The following is a 27,122-nucleotide window of genomic DNA, read 5'->3' as shown; positions in this document are numbered from 1 at the left end:
CCACCCCGACTCCTTCCCCATCCCCGCCTTCTTCTCTTTCCTCTTGAAAGTAGCCTCTCTTTGGTTATTTCTGCACTGCCCTTCCTTGCAGTCCCGCCCCATCCCTTGTCCAGTCCGGTGAGGTCAGCTCATGAATATCAGTGCATTTCCCGGGGAGCGTCTGGCACCTCTTGGTACTTCCCGAGTTCGCCTTTTCCGAGCCACAGCATCAGCCGAGCCGCGGACCGCTGATAAGTAACCCGCTCTGGGGGCCGCAGAGGCCACGCGTTAACGCCATTGTTCGGGGAAATCCAGTGGGCGTGGAACTGGGACGAGTGAGTCCAAAGTCGTGCATACAATACTATAAAGTGAAACTTTCCTCGTCTCTGAAAGACTGAATAAACCCTGAGGTCGCCAGAAGATTAGAAGAAAAGAGCTATTGATTTGCGTCAACTTCGAAACATCGCCTCTGCTGAGAAGTGAGCAGTTCTTCCGGATTTCTAAAGGGATTGGGATGAGAGTTGGGGTGGGTCTATTGGCAGATTAAATTTGAGATTAAAAGTGGCTTGGGCCGTTCCGGGGTTGCTTGGTTGGCGATTTCCACGGGGGAAGCCTTGAAGAGACACAGCATCTAGTCATTTTGGGAGAACCACGCGACAGCGACCAGGTACCTATGATTGTGGAAGCTGAGCTTTCTCCTGGGTTAGAGCTGTCTAGGGGCCGAGATTAAGCGTTCTCCGGTGGTTCTCAGCCCTGGAGTGACTCTAATTCAAAATTAAAATAAGGTTGCATTGGCAATATAGCTTGTTTGTGTGGTCCACGTTAGTGTGACCCGGGCCGATGAATTAGGCCAGATATTCCAGGAGCATGTGGCTCCGGAACAACATGTTGAACAACTTTTTCCCCCTGTCTTCTTTTGTTCACTATTTTCCAAACTGAGTTGGAAGGAGATCCCAGAAAGAGAAAAGGAGGTGGAGAAAGAGCTGTCCAGTAATATTTCTTTACAAAATGAAGAATCACTGAACATTGGCTAAGCTATACTTAGACAGTAATAGGAATAATGCTAGTAAAGTAACTGTCAAGCATTTCCTCTCCTAATAAGAAGAATTTTTTTCTTTAAAGAAGAACTTTCCGCCTAGTCATGCCCTCTCAGTGCTTTATGAGAAATTAATTATAGTTCTAAGGAAAAGGCACCTGACTGACTGCTGACTAGCTAGCTGGATCACTAGGGAGAAAAATCCAGGAAACAGTGGCTTGTTGTTTTCAAGATTTTAAATGCCAGTGATGGATTTATTTTGAGGAAAAAAAATACACAATAGAAGTTGATCTTATCTCCATGAGTCAGGATGCACCAGCCTTCTTGGATGCAGGGTCATTCTGTCTCAGAATTTAGTTCCATAGGATGGACTGGGCACTTAAAAATTACAACTTGGCCTATGATACATCATCTAAGAAGATTCTTAAGAATAAATATATTTTCTATCTAGCAATTACACTTAAAATGATTTGCAAGAACTATGAAATTTGGGTAAGTGTAGAAAAGTCGTTATTTAAGAAATTGTGCAGAACCACCAATAAACTTTTTCAAAAGTATTTAAAAAATTATTTTCAAAAGTTAAAAAATCCTTTTAGAGTTACTGATGACTAAACTATATAGATGATTCTTAATGCCATTATTTTCTTGAAACCGAAGTTTATTTAAAGTCTTTCATTATTTACATTTTCTCTTAGTCATAGTCTAAAGGAAATTGAGTGCATTTCTTTAACCAAGAACAACATTAAGGGTTAGAGATGTTTGGGAAAAGTGCCATTTATCCATAGAAAGTTTTCTTCAGAAACCTCCATTACAACCCCTTTTCTGTAACTGACAAGGAAATATTAACTAAATAAAACTTTCTCCATTAAATTAGGCTTTAAAATGTAGATTAGAGGTGAGGAAAACCAAAGTTGAAAAATTCAGAGTATTGACAACTCTAGCATGCGGACATTTATTCCTCTGAAACTTCTTGACCTTATCCTCTTTTTTTAATCTCCCGTCCCATCAATTATTTTCTGACTCCACGACTCACGTTTGCCCAAACTCGCTACCTTGAAAATGTTCATTTCGGCTGCTTTCAGATCATCATACAGAGGCGGAGTGAGATGAAAATAGCGCCTTCCTGGGCCAAAACGAGAATTGACAATTCTGCATCTTATTCCTAAAGTCAAAGCTTCTGGTAAACGCCTTCCAAATCTCATCATTCTCTAGGGCTTTCTTGATAGGAAAATCACCCTTTGCTCTGTAACAATGCAGACATGCTGTTTGCTTTCCTTCTTTTGTTTCTGTCCCAGATTGTAAAGGAAGTTCAGTGGAGGTGTGGAGAGAAGACAATGATCTGATGATGGACCGTTCTAAATTGCAGCCGGTAGATTTTTCCTAGACAGCCATGAGTCAGCCACCGACGGGAGGCGCTGCCTCTGCCACAGCCGCAGCTTCTGCCGCCACCGCTGCCACCGAGGCTCGCCTGCACCCGGAGGGTAGCAGCAGAAAGCAGCAGCGTGCTCAATCACCCGCTAGACTGCGGGACAATACGGTCCGACAGACTACCGCGACTACCCGGTCTCCAGTAGGGGCAAGCACTAAACTCAATTCTGTTCGGCAGCAGCAGTGGCAGCAACAGCAGCAGGGCAGCAAGACTGGGTGCCGCTCGGCGCCTCCGGCCAGCGCCCGAGGAAGCGGAGGCGGGGCAGAGAAGGTGTTGCCGCTGGCTCCCAAAGGGGCCGTGCCGGGAGCTGTCCAGCCCGTGGCTGGTGCTGAAGCGGCCCCCGCGGCGACCCTGGCCCCGGTGGGCGGCAGGAGGCCTTGCCCACCGGAGGAGCCGTCCCGGGAGCTAGAGCCTGTGTCCTCTAAACTTGGGGAACCCCCTCCGCTAGGGGAAGGAGGAGGAGGGGGTGGAGAAGGAGGAGGAGTCGGCGGCGGCTCGGGAGAAAAGGAGGGGGGCGCTCCTCAACAGCCGCCGCCGCCGCCCAGGGGCTGGCGAGGGAAAGGCGTACGCGCTCAGCAGAGGGGTGGCAGCGGCGGGGAGGGGGCCTCTACTTCGCCATCCTCTTCCTCTGCGGGCAAAACCCCGGGCCCCGGCAGCAGAAACTCCGGAAGCGGCGTTGTGGGGGGCGGCAGCAGTGGTGGAGGGAGCTACTGGAAGGAAGGATGTCTGCAGTCTGAGCTCATCCAGTTCCATCTCAAGAAAGAGCGGGCGGCAGCGGCAGCAGCCGCGGCTCAGATGCACACTAAGAACGGCAGCAGCAGCAGCCGCAGCTCCCTGGTCTCAGGCGCCTCTGCCATTTGCGAGCCTCTTACTGTCCCTTCCGCTTCCCCAATGGCGGCGGCTGCGGAGGGCCCCCAGCAAAGCGCAGAGGGCAGCGCGAGCGGCGGGGGCATGCAGGCCGCGGCGCCCCCTACGTCTCAGCCGCACCCGCAGCAGCTCCAGGAGCAGGAAGAAATGCAGGAGGAAATGGAGAAGCTTCGAGAGGAAAACGAGACTCTCAAGGTGAGGAAGGTGGGGGGAACCGGGTGGGGGAGGGGATGTGTGGGCCTTGTTGGATTAGGGCGTGTCTCCGCAGGGGTGAGAGGCTGCTATCCTGTTAGGGAGCTTTAAAGAGGGTGGCGAACAGGAAATGAGGGGAGGGGGTTCCGAGGCCATTTCCGGATTTAAAACAGCATAATATTAGTAGTGTTAGGTTTTAATGTAAATCAAAATCTGGGCCTTCGTTTCTCTAATTGTCATGGTTTGTCCCACATTTTCATGGAAAGAGCTAGAGTAGGAGAGCTAGAGAAGGCCTAAAGAGGGCCCGTTTTTCTAGTTGTTCTATGTCACTCCAGTCTCCTAAAGAAGGGGCAATGAAATTGAGAATTTGGAGTTGGGATGAGATGTACACGGTGTATGTCAGAGGGGTGGGTGTGGGGCGAGGCTAATTTTGACCGGTGGCCTGTCACCTTCTCAGAACGAGATCGATGAGCTGAGGACCGAGATGGACGAGATGAGGGACACTTTCTTCGAGGAAGATGCCTGTCAACTGCAGGAAATGCGCCACGAGTTGGAGAGAGCCAACAAAAACTGCCGGATCCTGCAGTACCGCCTCCGCAAAGCCGAGCGCAAAAGGCTCCGTTACGCGCAGACGGGGGAAATCGACGGGGAGCTGTTGCGCAGCCTGGAGCAGGACCTCAAGGTCTGCGGCACTGGGGGTTCGGGTGCGCAGCAGTGGCAGTGGTTAGGACTCTGGTCAAGGGCTTTGCGCTGAAAGGTCTTCAGTGGGGACTGGTAAAGAGCTTTAGAGACACGCAGTTTCGCAGCTCTGACCACAAAATATCAGTCCTAGAAGAAGAAGAAAAACAGACAGGTGGATCTGAACAATCAAGTGTGTGTGGAAGGCCTTGCGTAGTCCGCGCTCTATGGGGTCGCCTGGGAGAGTAACTGTGGCTCTTCAGAGGTGGTGGGAGGAGGGCGACTGTTTTCCTGGCAGAAATAAGGGTGTGGCAGAGCGCAGGCTCTGGCCTTGATCTGGCCTCTGGAATCTGCCTTCCAAGTGAGGGCTGGCCAGGTGAAATCAGGCAGGCACTCGAGAGCAATGCAATGAGGACTCCTCCAGAGGAGTTGAAGGCCTGTATAGAAACAAACAGCACTGGGAAGATATCAGAGTTGAGATTTCTCTCTGCAAGTCCCCATCCCCATCTTCCAGGACCTCTTCCTTTCTGTCCAACTTGAGAACCCCTTTAGAAGTAAAGGGACAGTGAAGTAAATGGAAAAAAACATTCCACATTCTTTTTTTAATGTGAAGTTGCTTCGGAATCTCCCCCAGTGGAAAATTTTCAACTTTGAAATGCATTTTTGTTTGTTTGTTTGTTTTGTTTTTTTAGGCAAGTGTGCTCTGTTTAGTTCAGTTTAACTGTAAGCAGATTTATTGACGATGTAAAACAAGTATAATCTTCATGGCCTTGAACAACCAACCAAATAAAATTTTAATTGTATTAACTTCAAGATATAAAAATCAAGTGTAATTATTCTATATTTGTTCAAAAGTAAGTTCTGAAAAAGCATTTTATGAAAGTCATTGTATTATTTTTTTCTTCCTTTTTTAACCTTTGTTGAGTACTCACAATGCACTAGGCATGGCAGCAAGCATTGTTACATATATTATTATGTCACTTAGTTCTCAAGGAAAAAACTTATAGAGATTATTGATAGCATCACTTAACAGGTGCCTAAGCTGAATCTTTTACAGAGGCGAAATGCCCAGTCTCCAGTTTTGGAACTTGGCTAGTAGGTAGCCAAGCTGGCTTTCCACCCAGTCTAAAACACAACCTGTGTCCTGAGCCACTACATTAGACTGCTCTACTTTTTTTCCAAACCCTAAAATTTCCAAGATAATCTCTAAAAAAGGATGCAAAAATGCACACTGTTATTTTTTTAAAAAAACAGTCTCAAGGACTAAATTATTTCCTAAAACTAAGCATCTGGAAGTACAAGATCAAAATTCATTGCCCACACTCCACTTATGAAAACTTTTTTTCTAGTCTTTAAAATGAGTGATAGAAGTGTCCACCTGATAGTTTTGTTGCAAAATTAGAGGAGATATGTGAAATTTCTCTATAAGTAATAAACACAATTGAGCATTTATTACCACGGTGTGGTGTAGAGGTTAAAGGAACAGAGTCGAGAGCCAGAGTACCTGGCCACTTGTTAGCTGTGTGACCTTGAGCTTATTTACATCTCTGAGACTCAGTTTTCACATCTATAAAATAGAAATAATAGTACCTATCTGATGAGATTGTTGTGAGGATTAAATGGCTTATGTATATGAATAGCTTATATATAAAGCATCTGGAATGATGTCTGTATACAGTAAACACTGTAACTATCAGCTCTTAGTACATTTAATATGAATATAACTTTAGCCCACCTATTTTGTAGTCTTTAATTATACTTTGTTACAAACGTTTCAATTTAGGTTGCAAAGGATGTATCTGTAAGACTTCACCATGAATTAGAAAATGTGGAAGAAAAGAGAACCACAACAGAAGATGAAAATGAGAAATTGAGACAACAGCTTATAGAAGTCGAGATTGCAAAGCAGGCTTTACAGAATGAACTGGAAAAAATGAAAGAGGTTAGTATTCGATTATTTCATGGTGTGCTATTTATTTTTAGCTCTTTAGAAAAGAATTTTAAGGACTAATGTGACTATTAAAATAATTCCATTCTTATGATTATAAAGCAGTTTGTTATTCTCACTCAATATAGTAATATAAATGAGTTTCTAGTAATAAATCCATAGCAAAGAAAAAGTTTTGACTTCAGCCCTCCTTCTAACTTGATATATACGAGCTGTGACTGATATTTTATCCTGTGTCATCTAAATGTGTGTTAATGAAATAAATAATGTACCTGTACCAAACTCATAGGGTGCCAACAGTATGAAGGAATAAGTTTGTGTTAGAGAGGAAGAACTAGTTGTGTGAATTACTCCTGAGTTCATAGAACCACAGACTTTAACAATGAAAAAGGCCATAAAGTCCACTCATCTCATCTAATCTATGTAATCTAATCTTTGCTGGAATCTTTCATATAACAAAGCCTCCAAATGTTGGGATGCTTAGAAAATCACCAGTGACTAACCCTTAAAAAATCTTGTGCAGTAGCCAACGCTATCACAGCATACCTCTGTTTAAAGGGTTTCTTTGTTTTGAGTTGAAATCTATTTAATTGCAAATTGAACCAATTCATTTTAGTTCTACCCTTTAGGGTAGATTTTGCCATGTTTCCCCTGAATCTTCTCAAAGAACAAAATCGGTATTGGAGAAAATAATTAGAAGAGAAAAGAAACAGAAGAGGTCTATCAAGAAATAATTAGCTTTGTGATAAGTAACAACTTGAATTAAAATATTCTTTTTTGAAAACTGCCTGAGTATACAGTGCAACTTGCAAAAACTATTATTGAGAATTACCAAATAGGCATGTGGTCCTCTGAACATTTTTCTTTGCTTAAATATGCAGAAGTTAAATGAAAATCTTAATCTTTCCATGGACTGAGTGAGATGTTGCGTTTTTCCATTGCTGTTCTTATCTCAAAATGGTATAAAATATATATACCATGTAATTGTGAGAATAGCAATAGTCTGATTAAGATATGTGTCAGGAATTGTAGAAAACTGTTTGAGTGGGGTAAACTATTTTATGATCTAAGTTTCTACTTATTCTTATATTATCCTGACTTTAAACATTTTTTAACATGACATTTTAATGATATGTAATTTTTGGCTAATAGCTAAGGATGGCTGTGCGATACTGTAGAAAATCATAGAGACTGGGAGCCATGCAACTGACTGTCTTCACTGGTAACTGAGTAACTTAAAAGGCCTCTAACTTCTCCTTGCCTCAGTTTATTCAGCTGCAGGGGTCATGGTTTTAATCATGAACCCCTGGACATTACCATTAAAGAGCAGCATAGATCTTTTTCTAAAGTTAAGAGATCAAATATGAAATTAATATAGATACATGTTTCTTCAACAGTAATGCACAGTTAAAGTGTGTCAAAAATTCAGTTTTATTTCCAGGAAAAAAATGAAGAAGGTAGCTGTATTTATTTGCTAGGGCTGCCATAACAAAGTAGTACTGCAAACTGGGTGGCTTAGCCAATATTTTCTCACTGTTCTTTAGGCGAGAAATGTTGGCAGGATTGACTCCTTCTGAGGACTATGAGGGAAGGATCTGTCCTAAGCTTCTCCTTTTGGCTTATAGATGGCTATCTTCATGTTCACATGGCATTCTCCTTGTAGCTATCTATGTTCAAATTTCCCCTTCTTATAAGGACAGCAGTCACATTAGCTTAGGGCCCATCCTCATAACTTCATTGTAGTTCAATTCCCTATGTAAAGACCCTGTATCCAAATAAAGTCATATTCTGAGGTACTTGGGATTAATACTTTAACATATGAATGGGGGGGAGACGGCGAGGGGACAAAAAGCGACCCAGAACAGTAACTTTAAATACTTTCTTATGGGCAAGCAAAAAGAAAGTTCGTTGTCAATCCCATTGGCTCCATTCTATGATCATACCTCACTTGCCTTCTCCCATAATCTTTGTTTATACAATTAAAAACACTAAAGTCAAAACAACATTTGATTAGCAAGGATAAAAGAGAAACAGCTTATGATTTGATTCGGTATCATGTAAATTTTTGTCAAGTGAGTATCTGTTAAATGAGTCTTAAGAATGGCATAAGAGCTTTCTGAATTTCATCCTGTGTCCAGGAAAGGAGAAAATGCCTATAGATTAGCTCTACATTAGCCAGGCAGATGAGACTACTCCCATCTTAAAATAAAAGCCCAAATAATCTGGCTACAGGAAGAAGGGCTGGAACCTGGGAATTTCTTCAGGAGAATCACTATAAAGATGCATTCCTTGATTCTGTTCCTCATACCCTTCCCTATGACTATTTCCTCCTTCAGGGCTCTAATTCTAGATTAGGAAAACACTCGTGCAGCACCAGGCAGTGTAGGTATATGTGTTCATGCCAAAGAGGTAATTCATAGTCTCCTTGGAGTTAATAAAAGCCAACTTCTAATTCCTGATTAGAAACTACAACAGTAAAAGTGTAAGGAATTTGGGAGCAGGTATGTAGCACATCAGCTTTTAAAGTAACCTTTAATTAAAAAGATAGACTCTGAAATAGTGCATATAGTTTGAGAAGATGAGATAGGAGAGAAATAGAAATAGAAGGGCAACAGAGTGGAAAATAAAGATCTGAGGGATTCTAAATGTAATAAAGGGGAAATAAAAAATATTCTGGTAGGAAAGTTCCATAATCATTTGAGGTTGATCTTTATAGTGTTCAGAAAAGTATCAGAAACAGAAAAAGTAGTTTAAAAATATGTTTAGAAAGCAGAAATGTTTCTTTTAAACAAGATGTTTATAATGGTAGTTTTGTTACCCTCCAAGAAGATAAATATTAAAACTGAGCTTCAATAATAACCGGCTCACTTTGTAGGGTAGAAGCTGTGAGTTTGAAGGCTGACTTGTCCCTGTATGATTGCAACAGCTTCAGTTAACCATCTGCTTCCTTGGTTGTAAAATGAAAGCATATTCAAGTCCTTGGTGAGTGATAACCACATGTTATCCCTTTGTGGCATTCAACCAGTGGTGAAAATAGAACCAGGCCAAGCTTTCCATTATGAAGAGAAGAAACTAGTTATGGAGTAAAATCATAAAATGTTAAATAGAATATATTAGAGAAAAGCAATCCTCCAACTCTCTGATTTTAGTTTTTTTATGTAGAGTCATATAGATGTTGAATAGCACAGCTGAGACCAATAGGCCATCTGTTGGAGTTTGGAAACCATTTACTAAAGGTTTAACTGGCTTCAATGGTGTTAACCAATTGGTCTCAAGGCTGGTGGCTGCGCAAAGTCCTGTACACCTGCTCACATCCATCTGCTTATCTTGTCTTCCTGAGAGTATGGAGTAGGCACCAGGGGGTAAGAAGAGTTGAGTAGAGACAGGATGGAGGTAATTAGTTGAGTCTACTGTAGTTCATTGCTTGTATTGAAACAGCTGATATTCTGCCAACTGCAAATAAGAGGGACCTCTTAGGATGCTGCCTTAGAATCTAATGGCATTCTCATCCTGATTATAAAACATTAATGTACTAGCAGTGTGCTTTCTTATAGTAGAAAAATGCCTTTACCTTTATGTATCCTGGGAAAAATGGTATTCTATCTTACAGTATCACAATCAGAGAGACAGAGGTTTTAGTAAAAGCTATTTCATGGGAACTATGACTAGTTCTTTGAATGCAAGGACAGGTTAATGCACAAATAGCATAAAGTGATGATCTGGAGAAGGCTCTCTACAATACAGTACATTATCTGTGAAGGGTGAGTCTTTGCTCCATTTAATTGAGGGTCACTCCCCTTCATGAAGTCCTGTTGCTGTAGGAAGAATCTTTATTTTCAAAGCTTCGAAACTCCTGTGCTCTTTAAAAAAGAAGGGTCTTTTCATGTCACCTTTAAAGTCTGATGCTTGGAGAAGAATTGATAACAGACATTTGAGCAAGTAAGTAACTAGCAGAAGACGTTTGAAAACAGAAAGAAAAAAAAGTTAACTAAGATGACGATGATGAGAACAGTTTATTAGATCTTTTTTGTTTTAGAGTCTGTACTCTGTGTTGTCTCATCCCTCACCCTCACCCAAGAGTTTCAAAAGAAAATGATTCTCTTAATTTTTCCTGGTCTTTGCTCTAGAGGGCTCTCAACTGGCCTACTACAATAGCACCATCTATCTTGGGATTTTTATTTTCTGTGTATTTAGTGAATATAGCTTATCTGTTTTCATGAACTTTCATTCTAGAATGAAAAAAAAATGCTATAAATTTCAATAGTAGTGTCTCTTTTTTTTTGTCTCTACTATACAGAGTATATCTGTATACTCAGACTATTACAGAACACATTAATAAACAATTGCTTGTCCTGCATGATTATAATTACCTATTTATTTTCTTATATAAAGAACTGATTGTAACTATACTTGACTTTAATAGAACATGTTTATAAAGTGCAAAAGAGAAATGATGAGTGAAAAATAGCAAAGAAGCAGCTCCAGAGACAGTTTTAATGGGGAATTTCTTTGGCATTTTGAATATTTCCTCCAGGTTCTGGTAGTTTCCTTATAGTTTTAAAAGAAAATGGAATAGTAGTCAGTGGTATTTTAAAATGAAATTGTCATAAATATTTTGAAATGCATCAAAATATTTCAGAGACAATATTTTCTTGAATAACATAGGCAGGAATAATAGAGACTAAATTAAAAACAAGGAAGAGTGTGCCAAGCAAGCATAGAAAGGCTTGTCTTTCAGGAGGTCACCATTTATTTTTAAAGATGTATTTATTTAGGAATTATAAACTTTGTTTGATGTTTTTCCGTGTGATTACATATGCAGTTGCAGGCACTGTGAAGTCATCCCCAAGACTCAGTCTTGGATAAGCAGCTGTTTTCTTTTACTGAGATGCCAAGCCCCAGCAAAAGCAAAGTAGTACACAGATCCCTGGTGGTGGATTATTTTCTGAAACGTTTAACTTTTATTATAAACTTCAAATTTTTAGATAAAAATACATGTCAGTATAATGCACCCTAAATAGCTGATTAGATCCCAGTTCCTTTCTTGGCTGGAATTTCGGACTTTATGTTCTCGAAACAGCAAGGCACTGGAAATATACAGTTTTTACCTGGTTAAGCATCTTCTATTGAGTTGCAGTTTCCAGTTGAAATATCCATTGATTTCGATGTTTGCAGCATTGTGGGCTTCATAAAAAGTATTTAAGCACCATATATTGAAAGGTTTGTTGCATTTGCTGATAAACCATATCCATGGGAGTTAAGTTTCCAACCCTGGACTCTCCCAGTTTAACAGAGGTTCTGGGGCTGTAGGCTGAACATTGAGTGATCACCCCTGAGACATAAGCAGCTTTCTTGTGTTTAAATATATGCTACCTACAGATTATTGAAGAGTCTTTTACGTCTCTATCGAACCTGCCATAAAAAGGGATTTGAAATGATTTGCAGTTAATCATAAATATTGAAGTAAGGTTTTAAAAATTTGGTCAAGTAAGAATTCTGGGAAGATGAAGGCAAATTTAATCCAAGGGATGTACATTATTATGAATAGATCTGAGTTTAGTAGCAATCAAGGTAGGGAGAGAAATAATGAAAAAATTCTTTCCTAGCTGTGATCAGATATGGAGGAAACTTGAAGCTTCCTCTGAGGCCTCCAAAGCAACTATGAAGATTAATTAACAGCAAAATGTTGACAATTATAAACACGTTATTTAAATAGCACCCAATGGACTGGTGAACCTTCTAAACAATTGTCAGTTCTTGTCTCTACAAGCAATAAATTAGGAATTAAAATTTTTCAGAAAATAAAAATAAAGCGCTTTGTCGGTAGCTGTGAATTTGAGTATGGTTTCTTAGAAAGCGCCTATCAGGGAGGCTGCGGATTGGCTTTGAGCCTTACCTCTCATTCCTTGTGACCTCGAGAAAGTACTTTGAAATTTATAGGCCTCACTTTCTTTATTCATAAGTGCAGGAGTTATACTAAATGCTCTCAATGGTACCTATAAAAATGTCATTTTTTACTTTGTCAGTTGTCCATCTCTGTTCTCCCAAAAAGTTTTATTCATAGTCAACTATGCCATTCCATTTCATTATTATTATTTTATTATTATATCTTTTTTATTTATTCAATCAACACATATTTAATGAACAGTAATTTATTAACTGCTGTAGTATGGCAATATAGATACCACAGAGGATACAAAGATGTAGTTATCAGAGTATTGCATTAAACTGAGTTTGCACTCACTGAGGGCACTGCTGAAGGGTTTTGAACCACGGGGACTCACTTGCAATGCCTTCTGGTAGTTGCTACTGCTCAGTGTTCAGGGCCTGGTTTAGTGAAGAAATCAGAACTGAAGACCCAGTGTGCTAGGCTGAGGACAAGTGGAGATTTCTGAATAATCTGAGTCATGTTTTCAATGTAGCCTTAGCCGTCCACATTAAGCCACAGAGATCTTGTGACGACCACAGAATTCATTTTCTTTTATGATAAGAAATAAACCAGAGTATTAAATGATGGTACCTAGGCATTCTAATTTGTGCAGAAAGCCTCTGAGGTGGGTTCTTTAACTATACAGTTCTCTAGGGTGAAATCTGCCCCTGGAAGGCTGCCAGGCTCTCACCATAGGGGTTGTGGCATGTGAGTTAATGAGTGTTGGATATCAGTTAAGCATCTAAACATTTGTACTTTGTTATTATTGAAATTTAATTTATTTTCATCCACCCCATGATTTCTGTGATATTTTTTGAAGGTGAAAGTCTACATTTCCACAATCTAATAAGACTCTCTTAGGGGTTAATTGGCTCTGTGTATGCATGACAGAGAAAAACTTCCTGTAGAACCAAACTCCATAGAGGAACTAGTTCCTTCCTTAAGGGATTCTGAGGGTGAAGCTGTGACGTAACTAGTCCACATTATGCCTTCAGGCTTTAGGAGCAGTAATTAACATTCTCTACCACTCCTCTCCACCCTGAGCAACCTTGCTGCCTGAGAAGGGCCTTGTTCCTAGAGGGGGCCGAAAATAGCCTTTTCCTTGAGGCCAAAACCCAAAAACTTTTATCAGACTTTTAAAGCAAACACTTATTGATCATATATCTATGTCTATATCTATATCCATATCTATCTATAGATGTATACACACACCACGCATAACAGTTAAATGTCACTATGAAAGTAGTTCCTGACCTTAAGTTAATTATTTTTTGATAAACAGCAGCCTTGTACATGTTCTAATTTGACAATAGTTAACACATATGCATCACTCTACTGAATACTTGGACATACATTATCTAACGACAGTCAGCTCTGTGAGGACAGGGCCCATACCTGTTTTAAATATTGTCGCACCCTCAACATCCATCCAGTTCGGTGCCTGGCGTGTATCAGTTAGACCACATTCTTCTGTAAAACAATAACACTGTTATCTCATCTTTCATTTGCATACATATTTTTCCTGTACTAGACCGTAAGTACGGACCCGAGAGTAAGGACCGAGACTTTTTCATCATTGTGTCCACAACAGTCAGAGGTCCTTGACACAAAGTTGATGAACGACAAATAATTTTGAATGATACAATGAATGGACATTAAGAGAGGTGTTTCAGGTCCTCTTTTGCAAAGAAAACAAGAAACTTGACTCAGAACCAGGGCTTTTCCCCACCGTGCTTAGTGCAACACAAACAAAAAGAGAAGGAAGTACACGAGTAACTCCAGCCTCAACCCGCTTCCAGGATTTGAGGTCTCTCAAGACTTTGCTACTTCCTAGAAACTTCCAGTTCTTTACCTTGCTTCTCTCAAACCCCAGTTATTCCCCAGAAGCAACAAGTCTTCCCTGAAACCAGGTCTTGTGGGCTTCCTGGGAAGGAGAATAAGGACAGGAGTTCAAGAACAAGAGGACAGCTCTGACACCTTGGATACCAGTTCTGCAGTTTAACTTCTATGTGCTTTGCTGAGAAATGCGAAATGCAGGTTTTGAGAATGAGATAAGACTGCAGATCCTGTCACTCCCAAAGACTATTCAACTAAATTTGCTTTAAATCTTCAATGTTTGGGACAGTCAGTTCAGCAGTTAATTTGGCTAGAGAGAGATGGAAAATGACCTCGGGGCTGTGGTTGCTGGATAACCACCAGTGTTTAGTGCTAATTATAAGCCAGTCACTGTGCCAGGTACTTTATGTATAATTACGTTGCTAATAGTTTCATTTTAGAGATGAACACTGGAGGCTCAGAAATATTTAATAAAACGAGTAAGCAGGCCAGCTCCACAACCATCTGTGTGCCTCCAAGCCCATGGTCTCCACTGGCCAGTGCTACACAGCCTCACAATAGGGACTCAGGCTGCCTTTTTCACGGTCACTTCCATCTCCTTCCTGATCCACAAATGATCTGCCTTCTTTAGTGACCTCAATACTCCAAGAATCTCAAGTTCTGTACCTCTACCACACATGGGAATGCTCTGAGCAAGCATTGAGAGTACTGCCGAGAAGCCTACAGTAAAAATCTGTTTATAGAAAGGGAATCTATAGACCTAGAAACATAGGGCTAGAAAACTATTTTCATGTTTGTTGATTCTATTTCCCTTTTTTACAGACTTAATACCTATGTTATTTCAGATAGGTCTCTTAATAATTGACTCTCAATTTAGTAACTTTTTAAAGGAAAATAAATATTTTTATTATCCACCCTATTCACAAAGATAATTTGAAATGATGTGTGTGAAAAGTGCTTTATAAATAGTAAGGTTCAATATAGACATCAAATGTTGTTACTATTACCACATAGCTCTAGATTAGCTGATTAAGGCTTCACTCTTAGAAAGAAATTTAAGAGATTGAAATTTTTGATTTATCTAGGACTCCAATTCTTTTATGCAGACAGGCCTTTGAAATATTTTTGCTGTCTATTTCCCCATGCGTGTCGTCTACTCTCTGAAGCTCCGCTTCACATCTCACTTCACCATAAAGATGTTCTTTCACCCGTCTCGTTCCCTCTTCTACTAGGCATGTCCTTAGTTCTTTCTACTTAACCATCCATTAACTGACATTTGCATATGTTTTGCGGAATGTGCAGACAATTTGTCTGTACTATCTTACCTGCGTTCATCTATGGGGCTGATGATGTCAATTTGTCTGGATAAATGTCTTTCTCCTACCTTTACTGCTCTATAAATATTCTTCTTCAACATTTTAACAGAGAAAGGACAAGATACTTTAGATTGTTTTGTAGCTTTTATTGACTCCACATCTACATTCTGTGCTCTCTGAATTTAAAAACCATATTTATTTTTAATTCATACACAGAGACTGTTATACATACCAAAACTATCAATAAATGCTTGGGCAAGAGAAGAATTTTTTAAAAGATGTGATTGCTGTCAGAAGAGCTTATCTTTAGCTTCTTAAATTAGAATTTATTTGTTTCCTTTGTTTTCTAATACTTCTGTTATGTTTGAGTAAATATAACAAGTAATTTCACTATATACTAGGAAGTCTATTTTCCAAATTGAAAATTCAGTAGTATCTTGATTTTAGACTTGATTTCATATTAATGGAAATACAATCACAATAACTTATTTGATATCTCTGTTCAAATTCCATTTTTACATTTCAGGGTCAGTTAAACTGATCTTTATCCGGATAGTAAATGACATTTGAAGATGACATTTAAAGATGTCATTTAGTTTCTTTCCTGACATTTTCCATTTTATCCTTATATATTTCAATTAATGGGGCCATTTATATTCAGCATGATTCAACTCAGAAAAGCTTAAAATTAAAAATTCAAACTATTCTATATTCATCTTTTGGCTAGCTCACTTATTCCTAGTTTTTCTAACCAATTAATTATAGTGGCAAGTGGTTAATAAATTAACCACATTATTTTTCTTTCCTTCACAAAGTAAGCATTCTTATACTTACATTGGGCCAATAACTTTGAATAATAGAGATAATTAGAACAATTGATTATTGTATTCAAGTACAAAATGAGCTACTAATATGTTGGTATATGTTTGTATCCACTGCCTCCTTACACATGGAAGAAGGGATTTTCATAGAACTTTATCAAACAGTAGCCATCTATGTGTATTTAGGAGGATCTGTTATACGGAATGTATATCTTTCAAAGATAAAATACAGCTATTGGAATTCAGTTATTTAGAAGTATGGCTAGATTTAAATTAGAATAATTATGTTTTGAAATGATTTGGAAAGTAGTTATCCTATTTTTGATTCTACTAGTGTTTATTGTAAGATTTTTTTTTTGTAATACATGTACAATTCACAGTTTTTGCAATTACCAAGATCAAGAATGAAACAAGGAATTAAGAATTTTTTTGGTAGTATAACCCCGTGATTTACTGTCTTGTCTTTGTAATTTAATATGAGATTAAATAGCTAAGATTTTTACTATTAAATTATTTATTGTTATAGTACATAGTTTCAATTTAAAGAGTACCTTATGCCTCATATATAAATATATAGTCCTATAAACAATTCTGTATATTCAAACAATTTCAATTTATATTGCCAATAATTTTAAATCACAACTTCTACATTTCTGAGACCTCGATTTTAAATAATCTTTCATTAATTATAATGCTTTTAACTTTTTTCAGGAAAAGTTTGTATATATTATATTTTTTGAGCCTTCGAATTTTTGAAAATAGCATTTGATTGACACAAGAATGGCAGAATGGAATTATTGAGTCAAAAATTTTTCTTCTAACATTATGTATTTTATTCCATTAGCTTCTGGCATTTGTTTTGCAGTGAAGTGTGAGATCAGTCTGACTTTGATTTCTTTGTAGATCAAATTTATTTAGATGATGATGATAGATAGATAGATAGATAGATAGATAGATAGATAGATATCGATATTTTTCTTTACACTTTGTATCAGGGTCCTCCAGTAGGAAATAAATTTCACCCTAAATGGATCAATTACTCACAGTGGTGTGGGCAGGGTTAAGGGAACATACTCTTAATTTGGGCCAGTGAGGCATTCAGAGAAGATTAGCTATACTTGGAAACTGTCACCACCTTTAGAAATGAAAACACTGCTGAGGAAATAGTGTTTCAGGTGCCAGTGAAAGCTGGAACTCTGGAGAAGGGTGCACCCAATGGGAGCTGTCTTTTGGAGAGGTCTTAGTTATTGCTATGGTGTTGAAAAAGCAAGGAAGTGAGGAGAAATATCCTGAACTATCTTTTCTCCTACCCTTCATCCTTTAGCATGTCTACCAGGGCCTTCTACTGACCAAACCCAACTAGAAGACAACTGGTAGGGAAGGGGGCCTGGGTAAAACACTACATAGAGGTCAGCCTTCTGAAGCACAGAGCAGGGCAGAGAAGGTGCATTTCGGTAGATAAAGGAGAATAACCAGTTCAAAAATATTGCCAAGACATATCTAGATGATGGTCTTTGTTTATAGTATGTTCAGACTCATAGACTCTTTCATGTGAAATTTAACATTTTTTTATTATCTCAGAGGAGCTTTCTTATAGTAGAGGCTTGATAATCACTACAAACTACTTTTTCTTAGGATTTTCTTCACTTTGTACTACTCATTACTGTCCTCTCATCCTTTCACTTTCTTTTTATCATTTCCACCTGTGTCCTTGGACAATTTCTTAAGTTTGCTCTCAATATCATTGAATTAATGTTCTGCCATGTCTGTTGTGCTTTTTAAAGACTCCAGTGCAAAATTTAATTCTCGCGTTGAATTTTAGCATCCTTGGTGAGTTTTCTTATTCCGAACAACAACCTATTCTTCAGAGCTTATAGTGTCCTCTGTGAATTTCTATTTTTAATTCATAGTGGCCATATTTATTATCCCATTAAGAATATAATATTTTCAAAAGCTGCCCTCTGTTTTTCAGAGTAAATAATTTTCAGAGTAAATAATTTTCAGACATATTCTTTAAATTTTTTTCTCTCTCTTTAGGTGAATACTTCTTTTTAGTGACCCAAAACATTTTAAGAGCTTTATTGAGGTGTAATTTACATACCATAAATTCATTTGTTTTAAATACAATTTAATGGTTTTTAGTAAATATATCATCATGCACCTATCTCCATTATACAATTTTAGAACATTTCTATCACCCCATAAAGATCCCTACCCATTTGAAGTTTCCTATTCTTACCAGTAACCTCAATCTGTTTTCCAAATCTATAGCTTTGTATTTTCTGAATATTTCATACAATTGTAGTCATAGAATATGTTGACTTTTGCATCTGGCTTCTTTTACTTCTCCAGTGTTTTTGAGGTTCATCCCTGTTCCAGCATATATCAGTACTTTATTCCTTTTTATTTTCAGATAATATTTGGTTATATGTGCATACTACATTTTGTTTTTTCTTTCATCAGTTGAGGAACATCAGATTATTTTCCATTTTTGTGAATAATGCGCTATGAACATTCACATACAAGTTTTTGTGTGAACATATGTTTTCATTTCTCTCTGGTAGAGATCTAAGAGTAGAATTTATGGGTTATATAATGAATTTACATTTAACTTTTTAACGAAACTGCCGAACCCTTTTCCAAAGCAGCTGTACCATTTTACTTTCTCACCAGCAGTTAATTGGGGTTCCAATTTATCAACATCCTGCCAACACTTATTGTCTTTTTTATTATAGTTATTCTATTGAGCATTAAATAGTATATCATTGTGGTTTAAATTTTGTTTCCCTGAATTTGAACATTTTTCATGTGCTTATTTTTCATTCATTATCTTCTTTTATGCAATTTCTATTCAATTTTTTGGTTTATTTTTAATTGGATTATTTTTCTACTTATTCTTAAGTTCTAATTTAAGCTATATATTCTGGATACAAGTCTTTAATCAGATGTATGATTTGCAATGTTTCCTTCTGTGGCTTGTCTTTTTACTTATTTTCTGGTGTCTTTCGAAGTGTAAATTTTTTAAGTTTGGTGTAGTCCAGTTTATAAATTTTAAAAAATCATTTACACTTTTGGCATCATATCTAAGAAATTGTTGCTTAACCTACAGGAAAATTCACTCTAATATTTTTTTTTTCCTACGAGTTTTCTAGTTTTAGCTCTTACCATCAAGTCTACAATTCATTTCAAGTTAATTTATGGTGGGTTAAGTGTCTAAATTCATCTTTTGCATATGGAGCTTCAATTATCTCCATGCCATTTGTTGAAAAACTATTATTTCCCTATTGAAATGCCTCAGCCAATGCACTTTCATCTAATTCTGGCCTATCCATCTAAAGTCTGCTCCTACTCCCTCAGGCCCACCAGCTATGAGGAAATTTGAATCTTAGAAAAATTTGAAGCAACTCAGAGAAGAAAATACTTGAGATGTGATCATTCTATTTTATTGTTTGGGGGTATTTAATATAGAAGATAAAATAGATTTATTCTTTGAATCACTTTTTAAGTGATTTTTAATTTTAAATGGATTTGAAATAAAAATAAAGACATTTTATCCATTAAAGTCATCTGTAAAAGAGATTGTTTTGTCTGCCTCATGTTGAAGCAAGTACCTAAAAAAGAACAGGCAGGGTCTAGGAGTACAGAAAGGATTCCTGTAAGACACTAACTGGAAGATTGGGTTTCTTAAGTTCCTTCCACATATATAACTTTAGAAGTCCAAGGCAGAGTTCGAACACTCCTCTTGTTACTAAAGGCCAAGTAGGTTATATAAATGAGTGAAGCCATCTGTATTAAAAATGATGAGACAAACTGGATATTATATATCTCAATATTCAGTTTCAACTCAAGGTTTCCAGGACCAACTTTATCAGGTCTTCCAGTTTTTCAAGAGAAACTGGATGTCTTAATTTTTGAAATGTAACTTGTCTACGTTTTAAAATCTGGAAACAAATTACAAAGTTTTAAAGTGTAATTGTGGACTTTCACTTTTTAATCTAATCTAGGAATTAACCCCAAAAACTTGCTTCTACTTCCTTCCACTGTATTTTGGGAATTATTGAATACTCTGACCTTTAAAATTTTATCACAAAGTACCTTAAATGTGTAATTGTAAAATAAGTTTAAAGCACTTTTGTATACTCACTCCTTAGCATCTTGCTATTTTGTAATGGCAATTTAGCATATTTCTTACAAGATTCTGAACTTGATAACAGCAGTGATGTTAATATCACTGCATTAATAAAGTAGAAGCTAATTCAGACACAATGTTAAAACCACTGGACAAATACTCATTTTAGCCTATAAATGCTGGCTGCTTCAGTTTTTTGTTTTTGTTTTTCCTTTACCTCATTGTAGAGAATATTCATAAGGAACTGCTCTCACTAAAGACTGCCGTGACTGCTTGCCATAATTTACTAAATGCATTTTAATTGCTAAATGCAATAGTGCTTAGAACCCAATTCATTAACTAGAGAAAATTAGAAGGGAATATAAATCTTTGCATTTTCTGATGACATTCATAGCTTAGTAAGCAAACATTTACTGTGGGTCAAGTATCTAAGGCATACAAATTTTAACAATTATTATTTCAGAAGTTATTAATCTGGTTCTCAAGTTAAAAAAAAAAAATCTCAGCTGAGAAAGTTTCCAGTCTTAAATCCCTTTGCTTGTGTAGGGCTTTCTGAGGTCTTTGCATTCTATCTATCTAAGTGTAATACATGATATGACTATTAAAGAAACACTTATCCTGTTGCTTTTGTTTTCTAAAAGAAGAGTGGTCTTGCTTCGGGATTCAGGTCATTATTGATAATTTGGAAAACCCTCTCACAATTATATTCTGCACCAAAAGAGGATTTTTGCAATGATGTAAGAGCTTCCTGTATTAGAAACTCTCTAACCAGTAGCTTTGTCCCCCTTGAGCGTTCTAGAGTAGCTTAAAGAATACAGAGTCATTTTCCCTGAGGATCTAGAGATTTTTTTTAATCATATAGTTTGAACCACACATGGAAGGCAGGCAATTATTTGGTCCAACTTGACTTTTAAAAGGAATATTTTTCACAAAGATTTTATAAGCCCCAACTTATACCCAGTTTCTTTCCAATTGTACTTCCTCTGAGTCTATGGCAACCACATCCCAGAAGAGAAGCCTCCACTTCTTTTCTTCTTTCTGAAAACCTGTAGTCCGTAAGATCATGAAAGATAGAATTTCTGGAGTAAATTTAAATGTTTTGCTTTTCAAGTTTCTGGCTTAGTTAAATTTCACTGTACTCATCATGGAAAGCGAGTTGCAATCTAAAAATACTTAAGAGCTATTAGCAAGCAATATGCTAGGAAAAGAGCAGAAGTCTTCTCAAATAACTGTTGGCATCAAAGAACTTTTAAAGAGGAAAGTCACTATGCAACTCTAGACTGTTTCAAAGCCTGAAGAGATAATCCTGATTCCCATACAAAGATTCAGAAGTTTCCTCTTTCATTGGTGGCCTGGTTTGAGAGCATGCTCTACAAAATTCACTCATTAATATTCCTTAGCAATAAAGAATTCATAGACCTCTATAGTCAATCTGACCTCCGCATCAGCACAAAAGGAGAAGGGTTGGAGGAACTAAGAAAAGGAAATCTCACTGAATTCTTTTATTGGGAAAAAGAAGAAGAAGAAGAAGAACAAAGAATATGATTCAAATCATTTTAATTTGACATTGGTTCTAGGTTTTTAGAGCACAATAGCTTTTTGCTTTTCCAGATTTTAAAGTGTTTATTTAGGCATTCACTGGAGATTAAAAAAAAAAAGTTTGGAAGCCTCGTAACTCAGAACATAGGAATTAGGCTTATGGACAGAAGTAGATAAGCTTCTGACAGAGATGGTTGAGGTATTCATTGCAGGCATGGGGCTCCTCCTCTGTAACACACTTGTGTATGCTATTTACACCTCTGCAACTTTGTGATGTGTACCTTATGATGAAATCCAAAAGGAAATCACCATTTTCCCTAGAATAAAAAAATTTAGACACTTTTTATTTATTAGTTTCTTCTCAAAATAAATTATGATTTAAAATGATCAATTTTCTTTTTCATATCTTTCAAGATTGTTTCTTGGAGTAAATAAATAAATGACGACTTTCTTTTTCTCACACCTCCATTCTATTCTCTGATAAATTCTGACCTTCTTAATCAGTGGAAATTTGGAAAATCTAATCCTTAAATTATAGTAGAGAATTTTCTGAGTACAGCTTCTTTAGAATTTGTCTTTATGGAATCTTGTGAAATTAAAGATATTTTTCTTCCCCAACCTAGGAAAACTCTAGAAACAGGACAAACAGAATTTGTTAAGACTAGGGACAGAACTGACAGATATAAAGTAGAAACCTACATCCAAGGAACACTGTAAAGATGTATACGTGCATCACTTCTTCCTGAAAAGGAAGAATAAAAGCTAAGTTCAAATAGAAGAAATACTTCAAAAATGTGTTGAGCCAGATTCTATAATAAACTTGACTGTTGGAATGAATTTTATTAGCTTTATTAGCACCTTTCGTGCTAATTGAACATCTACTTTTATTAAAAGAAGCATCTGCAATTTAGAACCAAAAGGTGTGCTTTTGTAATCATTTATTTGAAGCACAGTTTTATTTAAAATTTTTTATGAAACTAAAATATTGACAAAGGCAGGGGGAAAATAGAAACAAGGAAAGTACATTGTTTCATTTTTTTTCTATTTTCGATAATCCCCTTCAACTCTTTTTCTTGAACTTTTGCATGTATCTTTATGATGTCTCCAAGGGAGAGTGAGCAAAAGTGTGCAAGATCTCTTGAGGGTAGAGTCAGAACTAGCATGTCATCTCTCTTACCACATTTTACTGCCACTATATTTTGTTGGTCAAAGCAAATCATAAGGCCAGCTCAGGCTGAAGAGGTATAGAAATAGACTCTGCCTTTTAATGGGGCATACTGCAAATGGACTGCCCACTGGGAGGGAAAATACAGCAGTTTCATAAACCATTTTACTATTGGAAGCTTTAATTACTAATAAGAGTCTTATGTCTAATGTATAATAGACACTGACTGGGGCCCACAGCATAGGAGATGCTCCTATGCTCATAATTTCCAGATTATTTATTGTAAGCCCTTAGGGAATTCACATAGAAAGTAATTTAGCCGACATCACAATTATCATCACACAGATATTTCCCCAAAGCTAGGGAAAGTGAAGGAGTCAGGAGGAATGTCATTGACTTGGTTCCTCCCATGATTGAGGGCAAAGAAGAGGATAATAAGAAAGCGACTTGGAAAAGTGTGACCTGAGCTTGAGGGAAGGAAGATAAAAGCAGAGGCTCTGAGACTTGGAGGACCAGGCGCAGAAGAGAAAGTGTGGGAGAGAAGCCCATGAATAGAAGCCATAAAGACAGATAGTCCATCAAAGGATGTTGGTACCAGATATCTTTTACAAAATAATTTTGTGACCCAAAATCTTAATTTGCAACCCTGGGGAAAATGGATTGCTAAAAATCACGAAAAGTAGTAAAACAATGAAAAAATATCATACGTCCGATTTTAAATACTTTTTGGCTCACTCATTTTTTGCTCTTTAGTCTTTTGTTTAAAAAGTCGAGGCATTTTTATTTTTCCAAACTTTAAATGGAACTCTGAAGATGGTCTTTTATTCGTTTTAACCTTTTACCAACTTGTTGGGTTGGAATGCTTCAAAAGCAAATCTATGAAAGAAATAAAGTTGAAATAGCCATTTTCTCATTTATCTGAGATTGCCTGAGCAACTACTTTGTGCTGGGTGTAATTGTAAGAGCTGGAGCTCTAACAGAGAACAATACAGAGAGCCTGTGCAAGTGAGCTCATTCCAGAACAAGGAGACTGACATGAAACAAATGCCCAAGTCAGATGACAGGAGAAGCTATGGAGAAAAATGAAGCAGGGATAAGAAGACAAGGAATGTGTGGAGCAAGAGGAAAGAATGTATTTGTTATTTTATATGAAGTTGTCTGGGAAGGTCTTTCTTATTAAGGACCCTGAAAGAGCTATGAGAATGGGTCGTGAGAGTATATAAAGAACAGTGTTGCAGGCAGAGGAAAGGCCCCACATTTGGAGCATGCTTGGCATATTTGAGGACCCACAAGGATGTTTGTAACAATAGAGCAAGGAAAAAGGGATGAGTGTGTTGGGAGATGAGGTCTGAGAGCTTGTTTGGAGTGGGAGTGGGGCTGACTACATAGAGCAGGACAGTGGTTCTCAGAGCCAGCTGCACATTATACTAATCCTGGGAATTTGGGGAAAAAAATGCCTGGGCCCAACCCCAGAATCTGTTTTAATTGGTATGGGTTGAAGCCTGGTCAAGTCTTTTAAAACATTATCACTATAGATTCAGTGTGTCATTGAGGCCTCCTATGGCTAAGTAAAGCAAAGCTCTGACTCTGAGCAAGATGGAAAATGGCTGGAAGATTTTGCACAGAAGAATGACACGACCTGATTATCCTGGCATGCCTCCTTCGCCCACACTTCCCTTGGCTCCCAAGATCATGCTTTAGTGTAGAGCTTCTTTCTTGCTCAACCTTTTTAGGGGAGAGAGTGAAGAATGTGGTCATCAGCAAGATCTCCAGGCACCCTCACATGCCCTTCCTCTGCCAAGCTCTCTAGTAGGTGTCAGGGATGTGAAAGAAAGGAAGGAAGAGGTCTTCTAGGGACAAGAGCCCCTCCTGTTCTATTCCAAAAATGAGTTGGAATCAGTCTTAGTCTATTATGGCTGCTATAACAAAATACCACAGACTGTGTGGCTTATAAACAACAGAAACTTATTTCTCAACAGTTGTGGAAGCTGGAAGTCCAAGAACAGGGTGCCAGAATGGTTAGGTGGGGGCCCTCTCCCAGGTGGCAGACTTGTTATATCCTCACATGGCGAGAGAGGCTAGGGAACTCTGTGGGGTCTCTTTTATAAGGGCACTAATCCCATTTATGAGAGCTCCACCTTCATGACCTAAATACCTCCCAAAGGTCCCACCTTCTAATACCATCACATTGGCATTAGAATTTCAACATATGAGTTTTGGGGAGACTCAAACATTTGGACCATAGCAAAGCCAGAGTTTCTGCCTCTTTGCTTTTCCCTCCAGCCTTCAGTCAGAAAACCCCATGCCTCCCTCCCAATGTTGCCCCGAAGTGATAAGTATTTACAGGATGACTGTGAGAACCAATGAGCGTGTATATCTGCTGACCTCTGTGCTGAAAATACAAAAACACATTGCTCACGTGTAATATATGTAAACTAGTGCTGCCAGGCCCATGTAGCCAAAGCATGATAGCATGGAGAAAGATATGCTCAGAAATAATATAACCCTGTACTCTTCTTCCTGTGGAATAAAAGTGTAAGGTGGTTATTCAGAGCAAGAGTTCTAAAGCTGGATAACTTGCTTCCTGTTTCTAACACTTGCTAGCTGAGTGATTTATCCTTTGTGTGCTTCAGATAATGGTATCAAACTCATAAGACTTCTAGGAATAAATGAATGGATACATATTATGTGCTTTAAAACATACATGGCACACATTTAGTGCTCAATAAATACTAGATGAAACATAGTTATAGTTTCCTTCTTGATTTAATCACCATACCAAGGGATCTTCTTAATTTTATCATAAACATAGGAGACTTCCATACATATAATATATCTTTCAGTAGCATTTTTGACAGGTTCTTCTCTGTTTTTTAACTGTTGAAAACATAAAGATGCTGCATATTAAAAAGTGGACCAAATTTGAGGAAGAAAGCCAGTCTCAAAACGTTTTTAGAACACAAACAAATCAATTATACGATTGTTGTGCAAACATAATTTTTGGCAAAACTCTCTAATTCCTGGCCTTCACATGGATAAAAAGAACAGCAGCCTCTTTTGGACAAAGCTGAGGCTGGGAATGCAAAGAATTAAAATGTAAACAAGACACTTTTTCAGTATTTCTCTAAAGAACCATCTGAAGTGCCTTCTTTGCAAACAAAGATGAAAATCTGAGATTTAGTTCTAGCCTCTCAAACTATTCCCCTTTCAGAGGTTTCTGGATTTAGTGGATGAAGGTGGGGCAAGATGACAAAGAGGGAGGTGAGGAAATTTTGTCCTCATATGAAAGGGATTGTTTGGACTTACATTATGTCTCCAACTTTCTCTGACCTAAATGAATCGCTCATCTCTGTTTTATCAGAGTCAGAAATTTAAAAAGAACTTACTGGAATATAAAAAGATGATTAAATATTTAGTGAAAATTTAAATATGATACTTAAAGGTATTAAGTTGTATAAACACCTTAAAGGCAGTGTACCTTTATTTAAGGGAAAATCTTATTTCATATTTTTATCTGAATTCGACACCCCACCTGAGTGATATTTAAATACAAGTAAAATAGAAAATTCCTCTTAGAAAAGAATGGCCTAGTTTCAGCATTTCTCCTACATTAATTCAGAGAGTTCATTTTAACATTGCTCACAGGACAAAGTCTAAATTTCTCAGCTACACAAGCTGATCTCAAACTTTTCAGTGTCTTCTGCCTTGTCTCTATATTGGCTCTATTTCAATTACTTATTTTTGGAAGTCAGTGACTTATAAGGCACATTCATTTTCCAAGTCTTTTCTCCTACTGTTTACTTGTTTTTATTTGTTGAAATTTTGCACATTCTTCGATAATAAGCTCTCTTGGATGATTTTCTGTGATTTCCTCAGATCTGGAACCATAGCTGCTTCTTTTCTCTCTCAGTCCTTTGTTAGTTCTTCATTTCATGCCTTTAGTTAATTCTGCCTTATATTTTAGCTAATTATCTGCTTCCTTTTTAGCTCTGTAAACAGCTCTTTGGAGGAAAAGCAAAATATTTGTATGCCGTACAGTATCATATATATGCTAGAACTCAACAAATATCTGTGGAATTAATGAAACACAAAGACTAGGGGAAAAAAGTTCTCAGAACTGGAGTATACTTTTTCTCATTTTCTTTGCATATGTCGTCCCTCTACCTCATGGGCATTTTACTTTGCCACCTTTGTGTCTGTATATCTTCCAGAGTAGTCTGATCGTGGACTCTCCTTGCTTAAAACCCTTAATACTCCT

The 27,122-nt window shown here is 37.7% G+C and overlaps 1 protein-coding gene across 1 annotated transcript in view; it reads left to right on the top strand.

The window, feature by feature from the left end:
• Positions 1-56: 56 nt before the first annotated feature.
• The window catches only part of SOGA3 (SOGA family member 3), a 37,423-nt gene continuing 10,357 nt past the window's right edge, over positions 57-27,122 (top strand). The window contains exons 1-4 of the mRNA XM_006926153.2: positions 57-458; positions 2,311-3,506; positions 3,961-4,185; positions 5,965-6,123. Coding sequence (XP_006926215.1) covers positions 2,406-3,506; positions 3,961-4,185; positions 5,965-6,123 — 1,485 coding nt within the window. The 5' untranslated portion in view covers positions 57-458; positions 2,311-2,405. The remainder of the gene's footprint in view (positions 459-2,310; positions 3,507-3,960; positions 4,186-5,964; positions 6,124-27,122) is intronic.

Source organism: Pteropus alecto, unplaced genomic scaffold (assembly GCF_000325575.1).
Source record: "Pteropus alecto unplaced genomic scaffold, ASM32557v1 scaffold79, whole genome shotgun sequence".
Classification (NCBI taxonomy): domain Eukaryota; kingdom Metazoa; phylum Chordata; class Mammalia; order Chiroptera; family Pteropodidae; genus Pteropus; species Pteropus alecto.
The sequence above is the reverse complement of the archived record's forward strand: the minus strand, read 5'-3'. Positions and strand labels throughout refer to the sequence as shown.